This window comes from Chiloscyllium plagiosum, unplaced genomic scaffold, assembly GCF_037043375.1.
Source record: "Chiloscyllium plagiosum isolate Xiang-an unplaced genomic scaffold, Cpla_swu_hap1 HiC_scaffold_6, whole genome shotgun sequence".
Taxonomy (NCBI): Eukaryota; Metazoa; Chordata; class Chondrichthyes; order Orectolobiformes; family Hemiscylliidae; genus Chiloscyllium; species Chiloscyllium plagiosum.
In genome coordinates, this window is record NW_028270144.1 from 60,012,111 (window position 1) to 60,026,323 (window position 14,213).

The 14,213-nt window shown below is 40.7% G+C and overlaps 1 protein-coding gene across 1 annotated transcript in view; it reads right to left on the minus strand.

Annotated features, from left to right (window-relative positions):
- The window catches only part of naalad2 (N-acetylated alpha-linked acidic dipeptidase 2), a 153,813-nt gene that overhangs the window by 113,409 nt on the left and 26,191 nt on the right, over positions 1 to 14,213 (minus strand). The window contains exon 4 of the mRNA XM_043691542.2: positions 9,218 to 9,319. Coding sequence (XP_043547477.2) covers positions 9,218 to 9,319 — 102 coding nt within the window. The remainder of the gene's footprint in view (positions 1 to 9,217; positions 9,320 to 14,213) is intronic.

Here is a 14,213-nt window from a genome sequence, read left to right on the forward strand (position 1 = left end):
CACACAGACACCCACACATACCCTTATAGATAGACACACACACACACACACACACACACACACACACACACACACACACACACACACACACACACACACACACACACACACACACACACACACACACACACACACACACACACACACACACACACACACACCCCACCCCCAGACAGACAGACAAAGACCCACATGCACACATATATTTTTTGCAGAGTTACATTGCACTTTGCTCAAAAACTCCATACATTCATGTAGAACTCTCAGCTCAAAAACTGCATGAATTAATGTAAAACTTTGTTATCTCACTTTTTAGATTAGAATCAATTAGCCTCGGATCTTCGGGTGACCATAGTCCAAGGTGGACTTCGGGACAGGCAGCAGAGGAAAGTGGCCGAGCAGAGGCTGATAGCTAAGTTCGGTACCCATAGGGAGGGCCTCAACCGGGACCTTGGGTTCATGTCACATTATAGGTGATCACCATTGCACTACACACACACACACACACACACATATTCCTACACACACACACACACTCTCACATACACACAGACACAGGTACACACAGACACCCACACATACCCTTATAGACACACACTCCCACACTCACACATGCACCCCCTCACAGACTTAAGACTCACTACACACACACACACATTCTCACACTCACAACCCCCACCCCCAGACAGACACACAGACAGACAGACAAAGACCCACATGCACACATATATTTTGTGGGGTGAATTTGTACTTGCAGAGTTACATTGCACTTTGCTCAAAAATTGCATACACTCATGTAGAACTCTGAGCTCAAAAACTGGGTGAATTTATGTAAAACTCTGTTATCTCACTTTTTAGATTAGAATCAATCTAAACATCAGGTCATAGACAGAGAACACAGGGGGCTAACGCCTTTAACATATTGTCTAGCTATCACCATTGTTAACAGCTAACCCAAGAATGCAACTTTTAAAAAAAGGTTTTGTGATTTACACATGAAAGAAGTGAAACTACCACTGTATTCTAACAGACAAAAGGCTTAACAGACAATCAATTCTTCAATGTATAATTTCAGTTACATCACACTGCAAATTTTTGCTATAAATTCTGTGTTACAATCGAGCCCTCTGCTATCACCTGATGAAGGAGCGTCGATCCGGAAGCTAGTGTGCTTCCAATTAAACCTGTTGGACTATAACCTGGTGTTGTGTGATTTTTAACTTTGTACACAACCAGTCCAACACTGGCATCTCCAAATCAACACTCAAGAAGTTTGCTACCACCCAGGACAAAGCAGCCTGCTTGTTTGGCACCACACCTACAAAACATTCATTCCATCCACCAGTGGCACACAATAACAGCAATGTGTACCATCTAAAAGACACAAAAATTCACTGTGGCTCCCAAGCCAACACAGCTAGTGCAGGATACTTTTGTGGCTATTCCCATTTCAAACAAGTATGCTGTTTTGGCAAATGTAAGGGGTGATGGATTCTCAGGGGAACATCGCACGAACAGCCAAGTTTCTGGTATTGAGACTGACTCTAATGCAATGAGGGATACATTGGGTTCCAAAAGATCAATTGTGTTAGGGAATTCTCTAGTCCGAGGTACAGACAGACGTTTCTGTGGCCAGCAGCGAAAAGTCAGAATGGTGTGTTGCTTCCCTGATGCCAGGATCAAGGAGGTCTCAGAGAGGGTGCAGAATGTTCTCACAGGGGAAACGGGCCAGCAAGAGGTCATTGTCCACATCAGAACCAACAACATAGGAAGGGAAGAGGTTGAGATTCTGAAAGGAGATTACAGAGAGTTGGCAGGAATTTAAAAAGGAGGTCCTCGAGAGTAGTAATATCTGGATAACTCCTGGTGCTACGAGCTAGTGAGGGCAGGAATAGGAGGATAGAGCAGATGAATGCAGGCTGAGGAGCCGGTGTATGGGAGAAGGATTCACATTTTTGGATCACTGGAATCACTTTTGGGGTAGAAGTGAGGTGTACAGGAAGGACGGATTGCACCTAAATTGGAAGGGGACTAATATACTGGCAGGGAAATTTGCTTCAGCTGTTGGGAGGATTTAAACTAGTAAGGTTGGGGGGGGTGGGACCCAGGGAGTTGGTGAGGAAAGAGATCAATCTGAGACTGGTACAGTTGGAGAACAGAAGTGAGTCAAACAGTCAAGGCAGGCAGGTTCAAGGTAGGACTAATAAATTAAACTTCATTTATTTCAATGCATGGGGCCTAACAGGGAAGGCAGATGAACTCAGAGCATGGTTAGGGACATGGGACTGGGATATCATAGCAATTACAGAAACATGGTTCAGGAATGGGCAAGACTGGCAGATTAATGTTCCAGGATACAACTGCTACAGGAAGGATAGAAAGGGAGGCAAGAGAGGAGGGGAGTGGCGTTTTTGATAAGGGATAGCATTACAGCTGTGATGAGGGAGGACATTCCTGGAAATACATACAAGGAAGTTATTTGGGTGGAACTGAGAAATAAGAAAGGGATGATCACCTTCTTGGGATTGTATTACAGACCCCCCAATAGTCAGAGGGAAATTCAGAAACAAACTTGTAAGGAGATCTCAGCTATCTGTAAGAATAACAGGGTGGTTATGGTAGGGGATTTTAAATTTCCAAACAAAATTATGGGACTGCCATAATGTTAAGGGTTTAGATGGAGAGGAATTTGTTAGTGTGTACAGGAAAATTTTCTGATTCAGTATGTGGATGTACATACTAGAGAAGATGCAAAACTTGACCTCCTCTTGGGAAGTAAGGCAGAGCAGGTGACTGAGGTGTCAGTGGGGGAGCACTTTGGGGCCAGCGACCATAATTCTATTAGATTTAAAATAATGATGGAAAAGGATAGACCAGATCTAAAAGTTAAAATTCTAAATTGGAGAAAGACCAATTTTGACGGTATTAGACAAGAACCTTCGAAAGCTGATTGGGGGCAGATGTTCCCAGGTAAAGGGAAGGCTGGAAAATGAGAAGCCATCAGAAATGAGATAACAAGAATCCAGAGAAAGTATATTCCTGTCAGGGTGAAAGGAAAGGCTGGTAGGTATAGGGAATGCTGGATGACGAAAGAAATTGAGGGTTTGGTTCAGAAAAAGAAGGAAGCATATGTAAGGTATAGACAGGATAGAATGAGTGAATCCTTAGAAGAGTATAAAGGAGAGGGAAATCAGGAGGGCAAAAAAGGGAACATGAGATAACTTTGGCAAATAGAATTAAAGAGAATCCAAAGGGTTTTTACAAATATATTAAGGACAAAAGGGTAACTAGGGAGAGAATAGGGCTCCTCAAAAATCAGCAAGGCGACCTTTGTGTAGAGCCGCAGAAAATGGGGGAGATACTAAATGAGTATTTTGCATCAGTATTTACTGTGGAAAAAGATAGGGAAGATATAGACTGTAGGGAAATAGATGGTGACACCTTGCAAAATGTCCATATTACAGAGGAGGAAGTGCTGGATGTCTTGAAATGCATAAAGATGAATAAATCCCCAGGACCTGATCATAAGTACATGAGAACTCTATGGGAAGCTAGAGAAGTGATTGCTGGGCCTCTTGCTGAGATATTTGCATCATCGATAGTCACAGATGAGGTGCCGGAAGACTGGAGGTTTGGCTAACATGGTGCCACTGTTTAAGAAGGGTGGTAAGGACAAGCTAGGGAACTATAGATCAGTGAGCCTGATGTCAGTGGTGGGCAAGATGTTGGAGACAATCCTGAGGGACAGGAGGTACATGTATTTGGAAAGGCAAGGACTGATAAGGGATAGTCATTCATGGCTTTGTGCGTGGGAAATCATGTCTCACAAACTTGATTGAGTTTTTTGAAGTAACGAAGAGGATTCATGAGGGCAGGGCTACATGTGATCTATTTGGACTTCTGTAAGGCGTTTGACAAGGTTCCCCATGGGAGACTGGTTAGCAAGGTTAGATCTCACGGAATACAGGGAGAAGTAGCCATTTGGATACAGAACTGGCTCAAAGGTAGAAGACAGATGATGGTGGTGGAGGGTTGTTTTTCAGACTGGAGGTCTGTGACCAGTGGAGTGCCACAAGGATCAGTGCTGGGTCCACTACTTTTTGTCATTTACATAAATGATTTGGATGTGAGCATAAGAGGTACAGTTAGTAAGGTTACAGATGACACCAAAATTGGAGGTGTAGTGGACAGCGAAGAGGGTTACCTCAGATTACAACAGAATCTTGACCAGATGGGCCAATGGGCTGAGAAGTGGCAGGTGGAGTTTAATTCGATAAATGCGAGGTGCTGCATTTTGGGAAAGCAAATATTAGCAGGACTTATACACTTAATGGTAAGGTCCTAGGGAGTGTTGCTGAACAAAGAGACCTTGGAGTGCAGGCTCATAGCTCCTTGAAAGTAGAGTCGCAGGTAGATAGGATAGTGAAGAATGCATTTGGTATGCTTTCTTTTATTGGTCAGAGTATTGAGTATAGGAGTTGGGAGATCATGTTGCGGCTGTACAGGACATTGGTTAGGCCACTGTTGGAATATTGTGTGCAATTCCGGTCTCCTTCCTATCAGAAAGGTGTTGTGAAACTTGAAAGGGTTAAGATTTACAAGGATGTTGCCAGGGTTGGAGGTTTTGAGCTATAAAGAGAGCTGAAAGACTGGGGCTATTTTCCCTGGAGAGTCGGAGGCTGAGGGGTGACCTTATAGAGGTTTACAGAACTATGAGGGGCATGGATAGGATAAATAGACAAAGTCTTTTCCCTGGGGTCTGGGAGTTCAGAACTAGAGGGCATAGGTTTAGGGTGAGAGAGGAAAGATGTAAAAGAGACCCAAGGGGCAACTTTTTCACACAGAGGGTGGTACATGTATGGAATGAGCTGCCAGAGGCTGGTACAATTGCTCCATTTAAGAGCCATTTGGATGGGTATATGAATAGGAAGGGTTTCGGGGGGTATGGACCGGGTGCTGGCAGGTGGGACTAGATTGGGTTGGGATATCTGGTCGGCATAGGCGGGTTGGACGGAAGGGTCTGTTTCCATGCTGTGCATCTCTATGACTCTATAACATTTAAGAATCTATAACCTCTACCATCTAGAAGGCAGCTGTGCCACCAACATTTATCTCATTCATTCCTCCCGTTATTTCATAACAACATACAAAGAGCCTGTATGGGTGCACAATGCCTGATATTACACTCATCACTTCCATGAAGAGAAAATCCTGGCCCTTTCAGAAGACGACCAGGACGATTCCTGCAGAGATGCCAAAGGATTCATGCCCCGCCAAATCAGTAGGTTTTATTCTGTATCCACTTTGCTTCTCATAATAATCCTGCTGTCAGTGTTGTTATGGACTAGGCCAGACCACTCAAAACTTTCTTAAGCAGGCAGCCTCAGACCATAACTTTGCAATTTGTTTCGATAAGTGTACAGTGAAAATTACCCGGAGTAAGTTAGCTAGGTTGACTACTAGATTTTAAAACAGACAAAAACTGATTCACAAATTTACACAAAGAAACACAAAGAACAAAATAAAAAAACCCTACAGAACTCAGCCTATCCAACTAGACTTAATTATGCTGTTCCGAACATACACGCCAGTCCCAATAAGCAGCCTCCCTTTAAAAACCAGTCTAAATTGAATACATGCTTACAGGTTGAAGTTGAAGGGCAGAAAAGAGAGAGTTTTCACACAGCTCCTTGTTGAACTTCCCAATTCAAGACCGAACTAAAACTGCTCAGCCCAGCTAAAGAGCTGACCACTCCCCATTCATTATACAGGTCACTTCTAAAACATGACCATTTTGGCCTGAAGTTTCATCTGTTTACATATGAACAAAAGGCCTCTCAAAATCCTTTTCATCTCTGTACCAAACCAGACTGATCAGAGCCCATCCTGGTTTATTGTCCCACTGAAAAAAATCAAGGCCAGAGTCTCCTTGAACCAAGGAATAGATTTTAGAAAAAACAAGGGACTAGCTTTGTGACAGTATCATTCTTCTAACTATGGGCTATGAAGCCTTCTCTCACTTTTGTCTTGCAGGTGTCACCATACCTGCTCACCATTATCACAGTGAAACAGCAGGGTCCCACAGAAGCAAAATAAAAACTGAACGAACTGCTGTAAATCAGAAACAAAAACAGAAGTTGCTGGAAAAGGTCAGCAGGTCTGGCAGAAAATGTGAAGAGAAATCAAGTTAACGTTTCGGGTTCAGTGACCCTTCCTTAGAACTGTTCTGAGAAGCAGAAGCAACCTCCTTAACTTCTGAAACTGGGTGTACCAAGGCCTCAGAAGGAGCATTGTCTAAGCAATAGCTTAGACACCAACACCTCAGTTGCAACTTTAGGCTTAGGAAATGTGGGACCACAATCTGCTGTGCACTTCACTGTGACACTCCACAGCTAGGCAAGGAAGAAATTTTCCAGGTCACTGGCACTTGGAAAATTGTTGCAGGCAGGAGAAGACGCTCTCATGTTGGTAATCAAGAAAACAGCTCTACTTATTGTAAACAAACATATTCTTTAACAATTGGCAAACAAAAATGGATTTCTCAAGACTACTGTGCAACATAAGCTATATCCCTTTAAAATCCCAAACTGAGACACATTAAGTCACTCAATAGTAAGACATTTCAGCTACAATCTGACTAGTGCATTGAATAGCTGTAGCAAAACATTCTAATTTTTATACACCATTCCCTTTGAAATAAACGTTAATATTCACTTTGCCTTCAGTATTACCTGCTGAAGGAGAGTCAGTGACCTAGGAATATTATCATTGGTCCATTAATCCAAAGACTCAGGTAATGTCTTGAGGACCCAGATTCAAATTCTACTATGGCAGATGATGGCCATTTGAATTCAATCTTTTCAAACAACTGGAATTAAGAGTCTAGTGATGACCATGAAACTACTGATAATTGTCAGAAAACTCATAGTTCACTCAAGTCCTTCACGGAAGGAAATCTGCCATCCTTATCTGGTCTGGCCTATATGGGACTCCAGACAACAACTTGGTTGACTCTTAACTGCCTTCTGGGCAATGAATGCAATGCCCTCATCCCATGAATGAACAAAAGAAAAATATGCACGCTAATTTTTATGAAATATGCACGAGACCCTTCTATTCTATAGCTTGCTGAAGTCTTTCTCCATTTAAATAATATTCAGCTCCTCATACCAATTTAATTAAAAACTTAAACTAAATTTCTTTTTCATTCCCAGGATATGCTCATTTTTCATTTCTATCATTTTGACCTTAACCAATAGTCTTTCACATGGAAAATGGCTTATGCTGTTTAGAAATTGTGGTGCACCTTACCACAGCATTTTTCAAAGTCCATTTGACAAGAGATTTTTCAAATTAATTTCAGGTCCTCACAACCATAAGTTGCAGACGAGGTTGATCACTGACAAAAATTATGGCCTGGGTCCTCTGTGATTCAGAATGGTGAATGTGAACTGAAGCAAATGAGTTGTGTCAGGACCCTGCAGAATCCCTGACACACAGGCATGCACCGTAATTACCTGGGAAGTTTAAAACTCTGATGGGCTGATGTTTCCTGTTCCAAACACTACATGAATGTCCTACCCTGATTTCGGAGCTGGAAATTTGAGCTAGATGCATGCTGCATTTCCAGAAATGGATAACCATAGTATATATTACAATAAAAATACAACAGAGTTTAATCATCGGTGTAACTTCAGAACTCAACTCACTACATTCCACACATAGCCTCAAAGATCTCAGCCACACTACCAAACTAATTCTAATAACCCCTTGATTCAACAAGTACTCCCTCATCACCCCTGTTTGTCACAATTCACTATATCCCAAACCATCCCGACTAGTCCCTGACTAAAGCTGTTTTCATCCTTAACATGAACCAAACCATTTATTTTCTGACCCTAGTCAATAGCACCCCAACCAACCAAACAGCTGCCCCTTATATAACCAGATTGTACTGCCTCCCCAGTATGACTCACTTATCCTCTGGTCTGACTATCTCCAACATCCCTAAGGTGAAAACACCTTCCTTGACCTGAGCCAACTACCCCACCGCCTGACACAAAACTGACTACTTTCCTTGATGAAAGACAGTACTGAAGACAGGCTGCACGCAACTAACAGCTTTCAGAGATATTAGCATCAAAATTCAATATCATGTGATATAGGTTTGAAGGTAACAATGTTGGAAGCAAATCAACACAGCACCTGAATCTTGTTTTTTAAATTTATTCATTCTTAAGATGTTAATATCACTAGTAAAGCTGGCATTTATTGCTCAGTTCTAATGTCTCTCGAGAGTAGTAATTAGCTTAAATGGTGTAGATGCATCTACAATATTGTAAAGAAGGGAGTTCTAGAGTTTGACTCAATGACTGTGTCAGAATGGTGATGTATTTCCAGTGAGGATCGCATGTAACTTGCAGATGGTGTTGTTCCTATGTATCCAATTCCATTATCCTTCTACATGACAGAAGCCCCCTGCAATGGTCTGCTGCAGAATGCCTTTGGAGAGACACTGTGATGTCCATCTTTTTAACTTTGTTTGTTACTTTTTCTGACCTATGGTTATACTATGTATAGCTGTAATGGAACCTTTTTCTTAATTTCTCTACTCTGTAACTAAGGATTGAACCTTTGTACCTAAGATGGCGCTGTAAGTAGCAACTTATAAACTTTTCACTGTAATCATTTGAGTACATGTGACAATAAAGCTATTTCAATTCAATTCAGCTGTAAATTTGAAGCAACTTTGGTGTTGGCTTATTTATTTTAGGTTGAAAGGCCCAATAACATTTTTAAAAGCATGCATGCAGTATTAGACTTGCTTAAATTTTAAGTGTGAGAAATTGACTTATTAAACTAAATTTCAAATATTTTTCCCCAGAGGATTCTCACTATATTCAATCAGCTATGACATCTTTACATTTGAGGAATGAGGAAATAATTTGTTTCTTATACATAATTCTGGCTGAGTCAAGTGGCAAATCTTTGGAAAGTATACTAGCAATGAAATTATGGAATGTTTATAAGATTTGCAAATTGAGCAATGTTTAACTCATTAGATACAGGAGAAGAGATTCATTCACATAAGACTTATTGCAATTTTTCTGGGAGCAGTTCATCACAGCATTCTTCAGCGGTATTATATATCGTAGCTGGACGTGGTGCAATGCAAATGAATTCTTTTCCTAGAACTTCCACAGAGAGATGAACTTACCATTGGTATGCCAGCTGGCGAATAGGCATTAAAGGGTGTGATATGATCTTCTACATTTTCATATCCAGGTGGTAGCGGTTCAAAGAATGATGTGTTGAAGATCTGAAGGTAAAGTAAACATTTTGTTATTTTTGTGTATTTAATTATTAGACAGCTTCTGTTACTTTGATATTGTACAAAATTAAAATTGTGGTTTTGTTACATCTTTTCAGTTTTTTTATCTGACTCCTGCCTATCTCACAGCTAAAGCAACATGAGTCTTGTGTAATGGTTTACAAAACCTCCAAATTGCACAGGTGGAGATTCTAAATATGATAACATCTCAAGTCTGACCTCAACTTACTTCCACCATCAATATCTAGATTGAATACAGCAGGACATAGTACAGGCAGCCAACCTGCTCCCAGCAGGATGGGCTACTCACTTAAATGTGGTAAAAGGAGGTTGCAGCATCATATTCAAATTCCTTGCAGATTGAAGCGCAGAGTTTACAGGTTTTGTTAAACTCAGAAACTCAAAGGAGGCAAAGCAAGTTTTGGAGTGAGGCGAGTACCTTCCTGCACTACTCAGAGATGAGGATAAGAAGTGCTTTCCCACAGGCTACTAAGCTACTTACTCCCCCACCTCTGCAATCTAAAGGTTTCAAATCATGATTCGTTGAAGTCGGAGATCAGGCTTCCTCACTCAGCATTAACAGCTAAAAGTGCCTTATCTATGGATGCAGCCTCTTACTGAGTGCTCCCCACCAAACAGGTTGACATCTGGGCAGGGATATCATTTTTTAAAGTCTATGTATACTGTGGAGTCAAAATAGTATAGGTTTTGGAGAGTAAATAACTTTAGTTGAAGTTACAAATAATAAAGTATTTATTTTAAGGCTGACATATGTGATATTTTGGAATTGATCATTAGCATAGAATCCCTAGTGCGGAAACAGGCAATTCAGCCCGTTGAATCCAAACTGACTCTCTGAAGAGCATCCCATTCAGACCTAGCTCCCAACCCTACCAAAATCCCACATTTACCTTGGCCACCAACCTGCACATCTTTGGACTGTTGGAGGAAATTGGAGCACCCAGAGGAAATCCACGCGGACATAGGGAGAACATGCAAACTTAATACAGATAAGGCTGGAATCGAGACATATCTAAGACACTGTAAGGCAGCAGTGCTAACTACTGAATCACCATGATCTCTGATATTAGCTATTTCAACATTCTTTCAGATAGTGTTTTCCAGACCAAGGTTCAACATACATGGACAAAAGTCCACAGAATATCCAGGAAATTGCACTCATGGGAGACAGCAACCAGAGAAAACTTGCTCCCACAAGAATGGAAGAAAATGGTGATCAACTGCTCCTCCAATTACAGGCTGGTTTCATGCTTGCTGCAGACAGGCTCCCTAGTGAAGCAAATGCTGGCAGTAAGGGAGTTGTCAGTAGATTGTCTGCCAGTTGAGTATTGACTGAGAGCTTGAGGATGGGAGGGAGATAATTATTGCTGCCTGCAACGGAGGCTGGCAGGAGGTAAGATGGATCTTTGCTTCAGTGGCCTTTTGCTGAGGCCACAAAGATCTTTTGCCACATCCAGGAGTTCTGTCAGTCAGGTATGGATTGGAGTATCTGCTAAGCAAAACCAGGAGAATGAGTCTACAAGAGAACTGTTAGGAAAGAGGGAGGTTACAAGGGGACAGCGAGATTGAGACTGCAAAACAGTGATAGCAGTTTCAAACGTTTCCACAAAGGAATGTTCAGCTAACTGGGATGAAGTAACTGAGGTAATGAATTCCTTTCAAATGAATGCGGAATGTCTATATTAAGGTGGTATATATTATGAAGCTACTATACTTGGAAAAAATGCAGTGGCTCCTATTATAATGAACACACTTCAATTTTAAATTTGAGATTGAAATCAGATGTAGTAAACAGGGTTGTAACTGCTAAATCAATGTGTTGCAGCTTTGTGCATATGTGATAAAAATGGATTAGCTCTGAACACACTAATGTATGGAAGAGTGATGGTTGTTTGCATAGAATTATTTGTCAGTTATTTTGAAAAATGCTTATGCATTTTGACTTAAAATTTAATGGAAACCTAATACCTATTGAGGATGCTGATGAATTATTCTATTTCTGCTTCTGGATGCAAATATTCTTTAAGTCAACACAAATTTAGAGGCACTGTTACTGCATGACTGCAGTGCCTAGCTAATAAGCTAAAAAGAATGAGAAAGTAGCCTTGGCAAACCAACAAGTAACCCTCAAGAAAATCTCAAAAGGATTTTTTTCATTTAAAAGAAAATGGCTCCGGTCTAGATCACAGCAGTTCATTGCAAATTAAAAATAATCTATTTCTCTTTCACTCACTGATTTACATCTTGTATTATTTGTTATGCCCACACTGCTGGTCACAGTCCAAAAAGGAAACCTCCACCACCACCCTCTGTCTCCCTCACATTCGTTCCAATTTTGTGTCCAAATGGCTAACCCTTCCTGGATTCCATGTGATCTAACCTTACTAACCAGACTACCATATAGAACCTTGTAAAATGACTTGCTGAAGTCCATATAGACAACATCCACCACTCTACCTTCATCAATCTTCATGACTGACTTTTAAAAAAACTCAATAAAATTAGTGAGACACAATTTCCCATGGACAAAGCCATGTTGTCTATTCCTAATCAGTCCTTGCCTTTCCAAATACATTTATGTCCTGTATCTTAGGATTTCCTCCAACAATTTACCCACCACAGATATCCGGCTCACCAGACCATAGTTCCCTAGTTTTTCCTTACAACCTTTCTTAAATAAAGGCACCACATTAAAGATGCCACCCTCCATTTTTTTCTCAACATGGTTGTTTACAGGATGACCTAAAACTTAACATTGATGCTGACCAAAAACTGATGAACCAATCTTCCATATTAATGCTGTGATGCCGGGTCTGAGGCAGAGACCCTATCCTTTAGACTTTTAGTCAAAGTAATTTACTTCTGGCTGCCACAGCTCTTAGCACTGATGTTAGATTGTCATGAGCTTTGAAGATCCCAAGGGGTTTTGGGGTACCTTTGGAAATATTCATTCTATTTCAAAAAGCATCTTGTTATTCCTGCCGGAGATAAGTAGTCTAGTCCATTACCAGTTGAAATTCAGAAGGATATTCATGAGATATCTAGGAGCCATTTTGTAACATTATGAATACCCAATTGATTATGAATTTCAAAATAAAGTGGCTTTCTTTACAAAACATTTTAATCACATGGCCATTATGAAATTACTTTCAATATCATGAACAGTGTTAGTTACAATATCTTTTCTGGATTTATAACATTTATTTTATCAGTCTGCTTTCCTGAAGACAAAAAATGCCTCACTTTTTGAAATGTTTTATTTGGGCGTGCAAGTGTTATGATTTTATGATAGAGAAACTTTCACATATTTAGGAGTAGAGTTAATTTACTCTGCTTAACATGACTGAAAACATATTTTCGAGAATCTTACCATTTATAATGATGGTTATTAGAAGACTAATCACAGTGATATGGAAAGAGTCGGGGGTATATCCAAATCAAGGAAGGCCAGAGAGAGACATGGGGACAAGTTGGAGATATGCTCCAGAAAATGAAATGGTAGCCAGGAGGCTGCAGAAACACAGAGGTACTAATCGTTAGGATTTATACTAGGCCTCAGTATAAAAAATATCTCCCGACACACAGGGAAAAACAGCTTGTGAACTGAGAATGATCAGAGTCCAGGTCCTGCTTGGTATCAACCATATTCTTCAGAAAAAGTAAGTAAGGTGAGGTAATACAGAAGCCTTATTTGGACAAGAGGCAATGAGGTAATACTACCTAGCTCCTTGGTCTGGAGCCAATAAGGTAAAGACATGCGATATGCAGATATGCCTCAGCCAACAGGAAAAAGGCACCACAACTTGAGAAAGATAAGGCAAGAGGTGAAAAGATGATCTTTGAGGCTTACAGGCAGCAATAACTCCAGAGACCAACCCTCGCAAATCAGATCCTACGTCAGGGATGTGGAGAGAGAAAGAGCAGCGTGTGGTCAACATCAGTCCTCCTCAGCAGCACTTTAAAATAGTTATCCAGATTGGGTATTACCTTTTGTGTTCTGAGACTGTTCAGGATATGTCAAGGACTCGAGTAGACATTTAAATAGGTTTGTGGGAAATATATAAACTCTAGTTTGTAAGAGAACATATAAGACATAACTTGCATGGTTTAATATATTAATAAAGTAACTTGTGAAGTTATAAGAATTGACTGTTCTCCTCTCCGCACACACCAGCTGCTGCACCTGGCAACTGCTGAATTCAGACAGCAGCTGGTGGTTGCCGGACTCAAACAGGCATCAACAGGAGTTAATTCGGTCTGCTTAACATGACTGAAAACATATTTTAGAGAATCTTACCATTTATAATGATGGTTATAATAAGACCCATCAGAGTGTTATGGAAAGAGTCAAGGGATACATTCAAATCAAAGAAGGCCTAAGAGAGGCATTGAGAGTCCAGAGCCCAGTGACAAGGCATGAAGACCATATAACAGATGGCCAGCAGATAGGTTCAGACCTGCCAGATGGGTTGCAAGTCTGGGTTTAGAGATTGCAGATTTCAGTGTATGACCAGTTACCTGGAATGGATCCCCATACAATTTTAGCAAATGATATAAAGACAGACAGTAAGAGTTTCATTAAACATTTAAAGAAAGTGTCACTGTGGTGAACATAGTTTATAGAGTGACGTAGACAGATTACATGAGTGGGTAAAATCTTGGCAGATGGAATATAATAAGGGAAAGTGTGAGTGTATGAACTTTACCAGGAAAATAAAGTTGCAACACAAAGCGATTTGGGGGTCCTTGTGCATGAAATCCAACAAGTGAGCATACATGCTCAGAAGGTAATAGGGAAGGCAAATGGAATGTGGATCAAGTGGAATGAAGTATAAAAATAGAGAAGTCTTGATAAAACTAT